This window comes from Salmo trutta, chromosome 30 (genome assembly GCF_901001165.1).
Source record: "Salmo trutta chromosome 30, fSalTru1.1, whole genome shotgun sequence".
In the NCBI taxonomy this organism is placed as follows: domain Eukaryota; kingdom Metazoa; phylum Chordata; class Actinopteri; order Salmoniformes; family Salmonidae; genus Salmo; species Salmo trutta.
This window is the reverse complement of record NC_042986.1, coordinates 2,424,472-2,440,320: the sequence shown is the minus strand read 5'-3', so window position 1 is coordinate 2,440,320 and position 15,849 is coordinate 2,424,472. Positions and strand designations below refer to the sequence as shown.

Below are 15,849 nucleotides of genomic sequence, written 5' to 3'. Positions count from 1 at the left end.
AGCTCTGGTTGAAAAAGGCCCTAAAGATTTATGTTATACAACGTTTGACATGTTTGAACGAACCTAAATAAAAAAAAATGCATTTTGTTGAGAGAGAAGTCCCGCGAACGACGGTACTTTTGGAGCAGCCTTCAGAATGCGCTAACAACAACAAGCTATTGGGACATAAAGGATTAACTTTTTCGAACGAAAATACATTTGTTGTGGACCTGGGAATCCTGGAAGTGCCTTCTGATGAAGATAATCAAAGGTAAGGGATTATTGACAATAGTATACAAGAGTAGATTTGATATGCGATTGTGCCAAGATGGCGCTGACCTGTAACGGTAGCCTATTTTTCTGAGTATCGCATCCCCTTTTATCGCAAAGTGTGATTACCCAGTAAAGTTATTTTTAAATCTGGCATTACAGGTGCTTTCAAGAGATGTTAATCTATAAATCTTAGAATGACAATATTACATTTAAAAAATGTTTTCGAATAGTAATTTAGTAAATTGTAGCCCTGTTTCACCGGATGCATTTGAGGGAAAATAGTTAGTCAACGTCACGCGCCGATGTAAAATGCTGTTTTTATATATAAATATGAACTTTATCGAACAAAAGAATGCATGTATTGTGTAACATGATGTCCTAGGAGTGTCATCTGATGAAGATTGTCAAACGGTTAGTGCTGCATTTAGCTGTTTTTTGGTTATTTGTGATGCATGTGGTTGGTCGGAAAATGGCTATGTGGCTACTTTTACGATATACTCCTCTAACATAATATAATGTTTTGCTTTTGCTGTAAAGCCTTTTTGAAATCGGACAACGTGGTTCGATTCAGGAGAGGTGTATCTATAAAACGATATACAATAGTCCTATATTTGAAAAAAAAAAATACATTTTGTAAAGAAAATGGCGATAGGATTTTTCGCTGGATGTTGATCCCGCATTCAGGACGGAGCCCGTCCAGAGGTTAACGGGGTCATGTTGCACTTCCTAAAGCTTCCACTAGATGTCAACAGTCTTTAGAACGTTGTTTCATGCTTCTACTGTGAATATGGAGCGAACAAGAAGTTGATGAGTGAGAAAATGACATGAGCTCAGAGGCGCGCACTCACATGAGTGTTAGCTGTGTTCCTTTTCATTTCTATAGACATTGTAATTGTCCGGTTGGAATATGACTGAAGATTTATGTTAAAAACGTCCTAAAGATTGATGCTATACATCGTTTGACATATTTCTACGAACGTAAGTATAACTTTTTTTGACTTTTCGTTGTGACATTTGCGCACGTTTCCTGCATTTGGAGTAGTGGACTGAACGCGCGAACAAAAGGCGGTATTTGGACATAAATGGTGGACTTTATCGAACAAAACAACATTTATTGTGGACCTGGGATACCTGGGAGTGCATTCTGATGAAGATCATCAAAGGTAAGTGAATATTTATAATATTATTTCTGAGTTTTGTTGACTCCACAAAATGGCGGGTTTGGTTTAGTGTCTGAACGCTGTACTCAGATTACTGCAAAATTTGCTTTCGCCGTAAAGCTTTTTTGAAATTTGACACAGCGGTTGGATTAAGGAGAAGTGTATCTATAATTCTTTAAATAACTGTTGAATATTTTATCAACGTTTATGATGAGTATTTCTGTAAATTGATGTGCTCATTCATCGTAAGTTTTGGGAGGCAAAACATTTCTGAACATTACACGCCAATGTAAAATGGGGTTTTTGAATATAAATATGAACTTTATCGAGCAAAACATACATGTATTGTGTAACATGAAGTCCTATGAGTGCCATCTGATGAAGATCAAAGGTTAGTGATTAATTCTAGCTGTATTTCTGGTTTTTGTGACGCCTCTCCTTGCTTGGAAAATGGCTGTGTGGTTTTTCTTGTTTAGGTGCTGTCCTAACATAATCTAATGTTATGCTTTTGTCGTAAAGCCTTTTTGAAATCGGACAATGCGGTTGGATTAACGAGAAGTGTATCTTTAAAATGGGATATAATAGTTGTATGTTTGAGAAATTTGAATTATGAGATTTTTGTTGTTTTGAATTTGCCGCCCTGCTATTTCACTGGCTGTTGAATAGTGTGTCCCGCAGGTGGGACGCTAGCGTCCCACATACCCCAGAGAGGTTAAGCACATTGTTTTGCTTTAGAACCAGCGTAGCCTACTTGGCTGGCATATTAAAAAAAAACGTAAACGTAGGAAGAGCTTCCTCCATTCGCTTTTCGAGTGCAGGCTACGGGATGACATGTTATTTTGTGGCTGAAAATAATTTCACATATATATTAGTAGGATATATGTAAAGACCAGATTAAATTGAGAATAGTCTGCTGGTTGAGAATATTATCAAATGCTTGTCAAATTGTGAATGAGATGCAACTTTTTCAAATCATCATACATTTTTATAACATTTATTTTTTTAACCTCTATTTAACTAGGCAAGTCAGTTAAGAACAAATTCTTATTTACAATGACGGCCTAGGAACACTGGGTTAACTGCCTTGCTCAGGGGCAGAACGACAGATTTTTAGCTCGGGGTGCCACCCCAAAAGAGTTGCATCATGCAGCCTTAGAATGTATTAGAACTCCAAACATATTGCCTAAGGTTTGTATCACAACTAAAGTTGCATAAGTAACTATACTAAGCATATATGAGGACCTGTTTCAAATGATCACTTTGTTAAATGCTCAACACAGAATAGTGGCATGTGCACACTCCCTTGCACTGCTTCTTGACACACTGCTCGTTTAACCCGGAAGCCAGCCGCGCCAATGTGTCGGAGGAAACACCGTACAACTGGCGACCGTGTCAGCATGCATGTGCCAGGCCCGCCACAGGAGTCACTAGAGCGCGATAGGACAAGAACATCCCCTAACCCGGACGACGCTGGGCCAAAGGGTGCGTCGTCTCATGGGTCTCCCGGTCGCGGCTGGCTGTGACACAGCCCGGGATCGAACCTGGATCTGTAGCGACGCCTCAAGCACTGCAGTGCCTTAGACAGCTGCGCCACTCGGGAGGCCCATACATTTTGGCTTTTGATTGGGGCAGCAGCAAACCTTCACTGTGGGGACAATGTTGGCTATGCATTTCCTAATGAAGCCAATGAAGGAAGTGCTTAGCTCGTCGATGCTATCGGCGGAGTCCCAGAACATATTCCAATTACCGCTACTTGTGTCTTTGCGAGAGGAAAATGTCAGTTTGTCAGAAATGGATCATTCTGTGTTTCTTCAAATACAAGAATATCATGCGTATTTGTTCCTTAGATAATGTATGTAATATTTTAAGAAACACATTAGGAACCAGAATCATCTGACATGAATTGAGTCAGAACTTAACTTACACAAACAACAAATCTATGAGCATTAAAGCATTGGTTCAGTACTTTTTTCCCAAACTGCTGAGAAGTTTTATAATTTGGCTGCATGATTTAGGCTGAATAGAGTAAAAAACCTTGAACATCATTCTCTCTGGGTCTGTTGGTTAATGGAACAAACAGATTCATACACTTCTGGACCTACTGTAGAGAAACTCAATGTTTCCCTTGTGGAGGGAGTTAAGAATGGTGCATAGAAATGCCAGGTGTCCACAGGAAGAAAAAAAACGTGGCTAATATGACAGGATTCTAAGCTCTGCCCTCCAATACATTGTAGGAAAGTATGCAGTAAAAAAAGGCCATTGGGGTTGTTTCAGTTAGTTGAATAATTGAGAACATTTATTTGGCATAGAGACATGTTTAGCTCTTTCAGTGATTCCACTCTCTCATTCCAAAGTTCTATAACTTCATCCCCTATAATAGTGACCTGGCGCCGTTTTGGCACCGGTGTCAATCAAAAAAGTTGGTCGGTATGAAGTCACTCCTTTTGTAACAGTGTTCTTTCAGTGCGGTCCTTTCTTCTGGGGAGAGAGGGACAAGGTTGTCCAAATTAATTGGATCAATGATTAAGAGGGAGCCATCTCACTTGACTAGGCTTAGACAATAGGCGCAAAAATACTCTACATAGGAGCCAGTGGTAAATTTACACTTGAATTACATAAGGAAGAATAGGCAGGATAAAGCAGTGAATGCCTATCTGTGTGGGGTCTACATGGAGGTCCTTCGCCTTTGCTCACACATTGTTGTTGACATGAGAGACTTGAACCTCTTGGGATATTGATTTGGGGAAGAGATGAATGTAGGACAATCTCAGTAAATGTGTTTTTCCCCTCATACAAATACTCTTTCCCAGTACTTCTACTGCTCAACCTGGTCAAGTCTTGTTACAAATGGCATAAAAGGGCATTTGTTTGAAATGCATGGCTTTTCTGTTGTTTAAAACATGGTATTTACATTCAGTGATTTGTCCCGAATGAACATGGTCTGATATCAGGCCTACAGATGTACTATCAGAAAAACAAGGCAATCTCTGCAAACCAAATGTAACTGTATGCTTGAGATCTAAGGTTGTCGATATTTGCAGTTATGTCAATGGATAAAGTGCATGGAAGTTTTGTGTTTCTCAATGAAGAACGTTATCTTTAAAGTTCGCAACCTGGCAACTCGTACTACCATAGCCACTAAATCACTACCAGCTCCTGCGTCCCTCTTGCTGTTGAGAGAATGCACTTTCAGTCAACCTATCTAGAAAAATGAAGGTATACAAAGAGGGCACTCACTGCCGGGTTTCTAAATGACTACATTAATGGACTTCATAACAACATGATGAATGAAGAAATTTCACACCGCATTCCTTTGGGGGAAAGCATAAGTGATTTTTTGCTCTGTCAAAAGAACCACTCGTAATTGTATTTGAGTTGACTAGCTTAGACACAAAGATAATTTAGCAAAAAAAAAAGGGAGAAAAACATTTCTAAGAAAATATCTGGTTTCAAATCACATGTTCATAAATCGGTGGGAATGTGTATTTCCTTGATACTAGTCACTATTTGATCGAGCTAGCTAATTGTGTGCATTCCACTAGGGAAGAATATATGATTAGACCAAAACAAACCAGTAAGGGGCATCTCTCGCAATTCTTCTAAACTATCAATAAATCATTCGAAATTCTCAACCCCGTTGGGAAATGTCAAACCAAGCATCTGTTGGTATGGCAACAGTACCGCCCTCGACCGCATGGCACTACAGAGGGTTGTGCGGACAGCCATGTACATCACTTGGGCAGAGCACCCTGCAATCCAGGACCTCTATATCAGGTGGTGTGAAAAGAAGGCCCGGAAAATCGTCAAAGATCCCAACCACCCAAGCCAAAGACTATTTTCTCTGCTGCCGGTACAGGTGAATCAAGTCTGACACCAACAGGCTCTTGAACGTCTTCTACCTCCTATCAATACTAATAAATTGCTAACAAAATAGCTACACAGACTGAGTTTACCTTGTATTTGTATTGACCTTTTATCTCTGCACACTCACAGGGCCCTATACACTCGCACACACTGTCACTCCAACACACACAAACACTCACGCCATCATTTGCTCACTCACACATAACATGCACATACATTTATACAGACTCTACACACCCGCACACCCACTCACATGAAAACTGTTGCTACTCTGTTTATCTTATAGCCTGTTACCTAGTCCGCTTACCCCTATACATATCTACCTCTAACCCTCCACTATCCCTGCACATGTAAATATGGAATTGGATCTGACTTTTTAAATATTTTCTGTATACAGTATGCATACCTAATTACTTTGTATTTAATATTCTTATTTCTTGTGTGTTTTTCTTTCTTTCTAGAAACACATTGTTATTGATTATTCCATTGTTGGGTTTTGACTTTGCAGGAAAGGCATTTCACTGTAATTGTGCATGTGACATTAAAACTTAAAAGGCATCCCTATTTCAACGCAATTCATGCCCTAGAGCGGAAATGCTTGTTTAGGTTCCACCTCTGATGATTGTGATTTCCACATGGAGTCCAGAAACATAAACAAATAGGGAACTGACAGCTGTCAGTGAAATTAGCTAGCTTCCTAACCTTATCTAGCTAGCTAATGTTATCGGTTGTTGATGTTTTTTTTTTTTAACTACACCGTAATTAAAAAATTAGCTAGCTGGCTAGGCTATGCTGCTTCTGGAGCTGGATTTGTCATAAGCATTTAGTGAAGACTTCACCACAGATGGAAACCAGTATCTTTGTCTTCGTCATCTATTGTTACCTTGGGTATCTTGTACAAAACACATACGTTTTTCTACATTGCTATGGACACGGTGCAACCTTTGGTAGGTAGGCTGCTGGCAGGCTTCAGCTGCGGTACAGCAAAGCCAAGTCAATCCTTGCTCATGGCTCTCAAAAGGGAAGTGAAATGATAGACTACAATGACTTTGCAAATAACATGTAACACCATGAGCGCATTGGACATGAAACATCAATACAAATATAACAGCACAACAAAACAGATAAAAAAGTTCCATGAATTTTCTTCTGCGTGTGCCTGTTCATTATAAATTTATAAATTATACATTTTGAATCCCACCGCACCCTCTCCGCTATGCAATCTGGTTTCAGAGCTGGTCATGGGTGCACCTCAGCCACGCTCAAGGTCCTAAACGACATCGTAACCGCCATCGATAAGAAACATTACTGTGCTGCCGTATTCATTGACCTGGCCAAAGCTTTTGACTCTGTTAATCACCACATCCTCATCGGCAGACTTAGTAGCCTTGGTTTCTCAAACGATTGCGTCGCCTGGTTCACCAACTACTTCTCTGACAGAGTTCAGTGTGTCAAATCGGAGGGCCTACTGTCTGGACCTCTGGCAGTCTCTATGGGGGTACCACAGGGTTCAATTCTTGGGCCAACTCTTTTCTCTGTATACATAAATGATGTCGCTCTTGCTGCTGGTGAATCTCTGATCCACCTCTACGCAGACGACACCATTCTGTATACTTCTGGCCCTTCTTTGGACACTGTGTTAACAACCCTCCAGACAAGCTTCAATGCCATTCAACTCTCCTTCCGTGGTCTCCAACTGCTCCTAAACACAAGTAAAACTAAATGCATGCTCTTCAACCGATCGCTGCCTGCACCTGCCCGCCCATCCAGCATAACTTCTCTGGACGGTTCTAACTTAGAATTTGTGGACAACTACAAATACCTAGGTGTCTGGTTAGACTGTAAACTCTCCTTCCAGACTCACATCAATCATCTCCAATCCAAAGTGAAATCTAGAATTGGCTTCCTATTTCGCAACAAAGCATCCTTCACTCATGCTGCCAAACATACCCTCGTAAAACTGACCATCCTACCAATCCTCGACTTCGGCGATGTCATTTACAAAATAGCCTCCAATACCCTACTCAACAAGCTGGATGCAGTCTATCACAGTGCCATCCGTTTTGTCACCAAAGCCCCATATACAACCCACCACTGCGACCTGTATGCTCTCGTTGGCTGGCCTTCACTTCATAATCGTCGCCAAACACATTGGCTCCAGGTCATCTACAAGACCCTGCTAGGTAAAGTCCCCCCTTATCTCCGCTCACTGGTCACCATAGCAGCACCCACCTGTAGCACGCGCTCCAGCAGGTATATCTCTCTGGTCACCCCTAAAGCCAACTCCTCCTTTGGTCGTCTCTCCTTCCAGTTCTCAGCTGCCAATGACTGGAACGAACTACAAAAATCTCTAAAACTGGAAACACTTATCTCCCTCACTAGCTTTAAGCACCAGCTGTCAGAGCAGCTCACAGATCTCTGCACCTGTACATAGCCCATCTTTAATTGAGCCCAAACTACTACCTTTTCCCCTACTGTATTTATTTATTTTATTTATTTTGCTCCTTTGCACCATATTATTTATATTTTAACTTTTAACTTTCTTCAAACTACAAATCTACCATTCCAGTGTTTTTCTTGCCATACTTTATTTACTCTGCCACCATGGCATTTTTTTGCCTTTACCTCCATTATCTCACATCATTTGCTCACATTGTATATAGTCTTATTTTTTTCTACTGCATCATTGATTGGATGTTGTTTTACTCCATGTGTAACTCTGTGTTTTTGTATGTTGTCGAACTGCTTTGCTTTATCTTGGCCAGGTCGCAATTGTAAATGAGAACTTGTTCTCAACTTGCCTACCTGGTTAAATAAAGGTGAAATAAAAATAATAAAAAATAAGATAAGACACTGTGGTTTCTAGCTGCACCAATCAAAGTAGTAAAGTGTGTAATGAAGCAAGACTTTAGTGGTCAAAACCAGTCATCTTGGAGTGACGGGGGGAGCAGGGTTGCAAAATGCAAACATATTACGCAATTATACCGTTTGTAAAATGGTCATATACACTGCTCAAAAAAATAAAGGGAACACTTAAACAACACAATGTAACTCCAAGTCAATCACACTTCTGTGAAATCAAACTGTCCACTTAGGAAGCAACACTGATTGACAATAAATTTCACATGCTGTTGTGCAAATGGAATAGACAACAGGGGGAAATTATAGGCAATTAGCAAGACACCCCCAATAAAGGAGTGGTTCTGCAGGTGGAGACCACAGACCACTTCTCAGTTCCTATGCTTCCTGGCTGATGTTTTGGTCACTTTTGAATGCTGGCGGTGCTTTCACTCTAGTGGTAGCATGAGACGGAGTCTACAACCCACACAAGTTGCTCAGGTAGTGCAGCTCATCCAGGATGGCACATCAATGCGAGCTGTGGCAAGAAGGTTTGCTGTGTCTGTCAGCGTAGTGTCCAGAGCATGGAGGCGCTACCAGGAGACAGGCCAGTACATCAGGAGACGTGGAGGAGGCCGTAGGAGGGGAACAACCCAGCAGCAGGACCGCTACCTCCGCCTTTGTGCAAGGAGGAGCTGTAGGAGCACTGCCAGAGCCCTGCAAAATGACCTCCAGCAGGCCACAAATGTGCATGTGTCTGCTCAAACGGTCAGAAACAGACTCCATGAGGGTGGTATGAGGGCCCGACGTCCACAGGTGGGGGTTGTGCTTACAGCCCAACACCGTGCAGGACGTTTGGCATTTGCCAGAGAACACCAAGATTAGCAAATTCGCCACTGGCGCCCTGTGCTCTTCACAGATGAAAGCAGGTTCACACTGAGCACATGTGACAGAGTCTGGAGACGCCGTGGAGAACGTTCTGGTGCCTGCAACATCCTCCAGCATGACCGGTTTGGCGGTGGGTCAGTCATGGTGTGGGGTGGCATTTCTTTGGGGGGCCGCACAGCCCTCCATGTGCTCGCCAGAGGTAGGCTGACTGCCATTAGGTACCGAGATGAGATCCTCAGACCCCTTGTGAGACCATATGCTGGTGCGGTTGGCCCTGGGTTCCTCCTAATGCAAGACAATGCTAGACCTCATTTGGCTGGAGTGTTTCAGCAGTTCCTGCAAGAGGAAAGCATTGATACTATCGACTGGCCCACCCGTACCCCAGACCTGAATCCAATTGAGCACATCTGGGACATCATGTCTCGCTCCATCCACCAACGCCACGTTGCACCACAGACTGTTCAGGAGTTGGCGGATGCTTTAGTCCAGGTCTGGGAGGAGATCCCTCAGGAGACCATCCGCCACCTCATCAGGAGCATGCCCAGGCATTGTAGGGAGGTCATACAGGCACGTGGAGGCCACACACACTACTGAGCCTCATTTTAACTTGTTTTAAGGACATTACATCAAAGTTGGATCAGCCTGTAGTGTGGTTTTCCACTTTAAGTTTGAGTGTGACTCCAAATCCAGACCTCCATGGGTTGATAAATTGGATTTCCATTGATTATTTTTGTGTGATTTTGTTGTCAGCACATTCAACTATGTAAAGAAAAAAGTATTTAATAAGATTATTTCATTGATTCAGATCTAGGATGTGTTATTTTAGTGTTCCCTTTATTTTATTGAGCAGTATATATATATATATATATATTTTTTTTTAATACAGAATAGCTCAAACATAAGTGAAAATGTACAAATTATTAACATTTTCTGGTAAAAAAAAATAGAGGTGCAAAAACATACATTTGCACCCCATATTTTTATTTGCTCCATAGCTCAGGCGACAAAGTGGACGCAAGACTGTTTGGCTAAACTCAGTCGCGAAGAAGAATAACTTTGCAGCTGTTTCTGATTAATAAACAATACCATGCTGGTGGGTGGTAACATTCAAATAAACCCCCAGCCTTGAAAAGAAACTGAAAAGTATTAGCCCTTTAGATTTCAAACTTCACGCCCAAATATATCATAATTTGAATAAAACGATGACTTATTGACTTCAATCGTTGTGCAACATCATGGGCAAGCTCTAGGCATTGTGTTTCAGCTGAAAACAATAGAATTTCTGCTCTTCCAAAAAATCTATATAAAAAAACATGTTTTTATTGTCAGTCAAAGAGGAGCTGGTGCCCCAATGGCTTGCACAGCTCTCAAAGTATGTGCAGATGGTGGAACACAGGAAGGAGGGACAACAAAGAGAAGTGGGCGGGATGAAGGGATGGGGAGTTGGAGAAATGAAAATGTATTGTGTATTAGTGTCAAATATGCGGGAGAAAGCACACAAAGGCCTCCTCAACCTCCATTGGCAGGCTAATTGAGTTAATGATGCACGTTCCCTATTCCAGTACCCCCAGCCATCTGTCCCTACAGTACATGATTCCATTAAGTAGATGCAGGTGAGTGTGCTGCAATTACCTTAAATCCACCATTTTGAAATGCTAGCGCTACAGAGTGGGTGAAAAAACAAACTGGTCATGGTGTACAACTAATTGTTCCATTACACAAAATGTTGAGTGCACAAAGGATAAATCAGACAGCTCTTTGCCGCCAAATAACATGCTACATAAATACTGTTTGTCTGTTTCGGGTGCTGATGTGTCTAAAGCATCAAACAATCTCAAAACACCTGCATGCATAGAGATGTGGGTCATTCCATGAAATTAGTCCCTTTGATATTTTAAGTAGAGAATTCAATAAATCGTATTTTTAATATGAATATGCATTTTGACATGCCCATCCATCAATCCACTTAATTCACAAATTTCTCCAAGTTTCACCATCATTGTAAAGTCCTAGTTTTTCTGTTGCTTTGACAGTCATTTCTGAAGATTATTATTTATTTAATATTGATTAGTGATTCATTTACATCTGTCCCTCATTTTATGGTCAATGGTGAAACTATTCCTTTTAAAATATTTTTTTCAAAAGAAACATTTAACATATAGTCAAACCATAAAGTAAAAGCAGGTGAACTGTTTCTATTCTTTTTAGCAATTTTCTGGTGTTTTGTGGTGGAAACCTAAGTGGGTCGAGCATAACACATCAACCCTGTTACCCATAGATAGAAAGGCTACAAATAGTTTACTAATTACATTTTTTGAGGTGAAGCTTGCATTCCCCCTGTCACAAGGCATATTTAAGAAGAAATCATCAACCTTGTCACGGTCAACCCTGTTACTTTATTTGCCATTTAATATGCAATTACTGTAGTCATTTTGTTATTTAACCTCTTGAGATTGGAAAACGTGTTTTTTAAGTTAGGAATGTGGTCTTTATGACAATGTTAAAATATCACAAAATTCAAAATCTTTGGGACCAAGTCATACTTCTCAAAAGGCCCCAAATTGGTGGCTAGCCCAGTTGCCTTCAATGAAAAGCTTCCATGTGGCGAGATATTGGGAAAACTCAGTCACAGTCAGTGCAAATTGCACAGTCGGTGTTTTCTCCAAGTGTCCACATGTGTGATATTTTATTGTCCTAATGCAAATTCATTGTGTATGTGTGGTACATACCTGCGCTCTGAGTTCTTTTCCTGGGAGAGGCCCGGTCTATCAGTTGGTGCTCTGTTGGACGGCTTCTTGATGTTTCTCTGTGAATAAAAATATCATAGAAATGAACCATCTAGATCATTAACACTTTACATAAGTATAGAGACAACTACACTTGGTCACATAAAGAACTGCAATAACAGTGCAAGCTGTGGTTAATGATTATCTACCCTCAAAATGAACACCTCAGATAATTCAAAAATAATTATGCAACGGATCATCTACAACTAATTCCTAATATGTGGCTGTCTGACTTTGATTGAAAGTTAGACAATACTTTGTGAGAAAGGTCATAGTAAAACCATTCACCTTCAACTCATCCATCAGCTGATAAGGGATGAAGTCATGAGGGGGAGGGGCCAACAGTAGATTTTGGAATTTAGCTTGGCCTTCTAACACCCTCTGATTGGCTGGAGGAGGGGTGGAGTCCTCCTCTTGTCCAGCAAAGAGTCCTGTGATTGGTGGAGATATATATATATCTTTTTTTGTACAAAAGCAGATGGAAACCGTAAGACACAAATAGCATAAACCAATTGAATACGCTGTGACATCATACATCATTTTTATAATCCTTCTGTTCCTTTTCTATTATATTATAATTCATTGTAGCTAAACAGCTAAGTGAAACCCTACAGTACAAGTCTGCCTTATACTTTGTCTCAGTCAGGCTGTTATTTATTTTCCTTTCGTTTTTTGGTACTGCGTCTCCCTGGAAACCACGGGCACGGTGACTCCGTACGGCATCATTTAAGGAAGCGTTAAGTGGATGAGAGCCCTTTTCTGGCAGTGCTCAGGCAGCGCTTTCTCTGGGCGAGAGGCTCATTTACTTAATGCACCCGACGCTGAAATAGCGATGACTTCAGCTAGCTAGCTCACTGAGAGTGGTGGAGTGGAACCATTGGTACTGTACAATAAGGCACAAAAGCACAAAGGGAGGGAAATAGCTCATTAGTGCAATTTGGCGTTGTTTTTAAGAAAAGAAAAGAACTGAAGAGGATACCATTTCGCAGAGAAAAATAGGATTTACCTTGATGGGGTTGACGCTAAAATAGAGGCTGCATCTCCAGATATAGAAGACCACAAGTATCTTCAGCGAATAACATCAAGTGAGCCAACATTAATATCGTTACATGATGCTAGCCCACATGTACGACAACTGATGATATCCTAATATGGATGCCAAACACATCCCCTGTGTTTATTACTGATTGGATTTATATAGCGCTTTTCTACCAACTGAGGTACTCAAAGCACTTTACATAGTAGGGGGAAAACACACCTCATCCACCACCTGGGTGATGCACAGCGACCGTTTTCTTGTGCCAGAACACTCACCACACAGCTACAGAGGTGAGGAGTGATATACACCAAATAAGGAATGAGGGGGATAATTAGGTGGCCATGATGGAATGGGGCCAGGTTGGGAATTTAGTCATGACACCAGAGTTATCATCCCTACTCTTATGATAAGTGCCATGGGATTTTTAATGACCAGAGAGTCAGGACACATGTTTAGCGTCCAATCCGAAAGACAGCACCCTACGCAGCCCAATATCCACTTCACTGCCCTGGGATCTCCTTAGACCAGAGGAAAGAGTGTCCCCTACTGTCCCTCCAACACCACTTCCAGCAGCATCTGGTCTCCCATCCAGGGACTGACCAGGAGCAACCTTACTTAGCTTCAGAGGCAAGCCATCTGTGGGATGCAGGGTGGTATGCTGCTGGCTAGGATCGTTTGACCTCCCGGCACTGCGCAGCCAGCGGCTAATTAGCATACTCTCCTGCACCCCAGGAGAGTGAACACTGAGGGAAGAGGCAGAGCGAGAAAGGGAGCGTGAGTGAGGGGAAAGAGAGAGACGAGAGGATAATGGAAGGGAGAGAGAAAGGGGTTGAGGAGGAGAGAGGGGTAGAGAGGACACTGAAGGAAGAGGCAGATAGAGTGTGGGGAAAGGGAGGAGAGAGGATAATGGAAGGTCGAGAGAGAAAGGGGGTAAATACAGGGTTGTTGCCAAGAATCGGGGATGAAAGAGTAGGTACGGAGAGAACAATTGAGTGATGGAGAGAAGGTGAGAAAGGAGTAAGTAAACTAGAGGAAAATGAGAGAAAGGCTAGAAAAGTAGGAGAGAAGGAGTAATTAAGAGTTTACAGAAGCAGCACAATAGAGTACATTAGTGCCTGTAAAAAAACACCCCATTTCATGGGCTAGTCATCACATAAGAGGTGGGCATTCTCCTCAGAGAAAATTGATTGGCATTATCGACCTAGCAAGCTGGATTTAATCATTTGAAATGAGGTTTAGTTAAATATTACTCACGTCTATGTGTCAGCCACTCTGAATATAACCAGCCCAAGTAGACAGATTTAGCTGCATTTTTTTATATATACTAAATTCTCACCCAACACCAATTTGCAGCTGTCATTGCTCTTTGATGTCTGAAATACAACAAATCCTCACCACTCTCAATTCAAGCGTTCCGTCAACAAATACTGGGGAAGATGCCTTGAAGAGTGTTTGCTTCAAAGTATGGGACGTTGCCCTTTTACTGAGAAAGTGAACCATTTGACTTGTCACTAAAGATATTTTATGTCTTTTACACAAAGGTTATATACTGATATACTGTAAGATAAAATCATATCCAGATTCCAACACTGCTCTTCCTTTATCCAAAGCATTGAAAAAGGCCATAATTTCACCATATGAGGGACTCTTTTTCCAACCACGGAACAATATTCATGACCAAAAAGTTGTTCATTTTGATAATAGAAAATTGCATATGCCTACGCTTCTTTTTTACTGGTCCGGTAAAAAGTTCAGTCTACGTACCGTAAGTTATTTTATATGACTTCAATAGAGTTACGGGGGGGTTGAAAGGGCTTCATAAAAGGACCTCCCACATCAAGTCAAGTCAGAACAAAACAGGCATATAAAGGACAGGCAGGCTTACTTCAGGTGAACTGCCATGTCATCTTGATAAGTAGCTTTTGTACTGAACTGTCATTACTTGCTGTTACTGAAGTTGAATAAGTCATGAAAATTAAATGTAAAGGGATGATTAAAAGCACAATACATTGGAGGTAAAGCATCATCTGTAATGGATGTGAGTGTGAAATAATTTTGTTTTCAATAGACACATTCCAATTATCATATAGTAAATGATCAACTTTGAAACTCGAGGTTCACTCAGAGCACGGGGCCTCTATTGCTCTAATTATGCTGTGCGGTCTTGTCATCACTTATGTCACCAAACTGCTGTCTCTAACCTCTTCCTTTTCTTCAGTCAACAGTCAGTCAGTAGCTCCAAAACCAGTACAATCCATTCACCAACATCCGTCCTTGACAGGCTATTGCGACTCAACTCTCTTTTCAAAACATTGTTTTTAGTGGGGTTGTGTACTCTGGCTGCTGGTGTCAAGATTGTTTGGGTGTGAGAGCCCAGCAGGTCCTGTAACGGTTCAGTTCAAATGTAAGCAATAGGGTCGTGACCTCAAAACCAAGGTGTCACTTTTAATAACACTAAAACCCAAGATGAAAGCCAGGTGAAGGACTATCGCACCGAGCTGTTTTGCCAGAGAAGAGCCTTCAAGGCAGTCAAAGTCACCTAGAACCTCAACTGATCTGCCTGTGATAATAAAACATCTATTCAGCTAGACTGACAACTCATGTTGGAAAACGATCCATTAAAAGGTATTTGTTCTCAAAACTTTCATGCAATACCTTCCCCTTTAAAGGTTAGACAATGCCTGATTGGTCAAAATACAGAGGTATACACAGCTGGGGTTTTACTTTTAAATTCAGACAAACCCATAAACCATGAACCCTAAAAATCCAACAGTTTGGTCTGCATGCACGACTCAATCAAAATCTGCCGGGCACCTCCCACTGCACTTGCAACAAGGACACACCAATATTTAATTAAATTAGCAGCGCTATAACTGCAAGATCTCCTCATCCACGGCCAGAGGAACAGCAGTAAAAGTGGGAGGAGGGGGAGGAGTGACGTTGTGACTGCAAAGGCAGTGTAGCACTTATTTCCCAATGCCAGAAATGCATATAATAGTAACTTAGAGCACACCAAAAAAAA

At 41.4% G+C, this 15,849-nt stretch overlaps 1 protein-coding gene across 4 annotated transcripts in view; it reads right to left on the bottom strand.

Moving 5' to 3' along the window:
• The window catches only part of LOC115168949 (MORN repeat-containing protein 1), a 96,140-nt gene that overhangs the window by 29,939 nt on the left and 50,352 nt on the right, over positions 1-15,849 (bottom strand). For 3 of the 4 annotated variants that reach the window (XM_029724507.1, XM_029724504.1, XM_029724506.1), the window contains 2 exons: positions 12,077-12,219; positions 11,732-11,808 (listed from right to left, as the gene is read on the bottom strand). In XM_029724507.1, the coding sequence (XP_029580367.1) occupies positions 11,732-11,808; positions 12,077-12,219 (220 nt within the window). Of the gene's footprint in view, positions 1-3,685; positions 3,891-11,731; positions 11,809-12,076; positions 12,220-15,849 lie in introns of those variants that run through there. The other variant, XM_029724508.1, reaches the window with a different exon arrangement.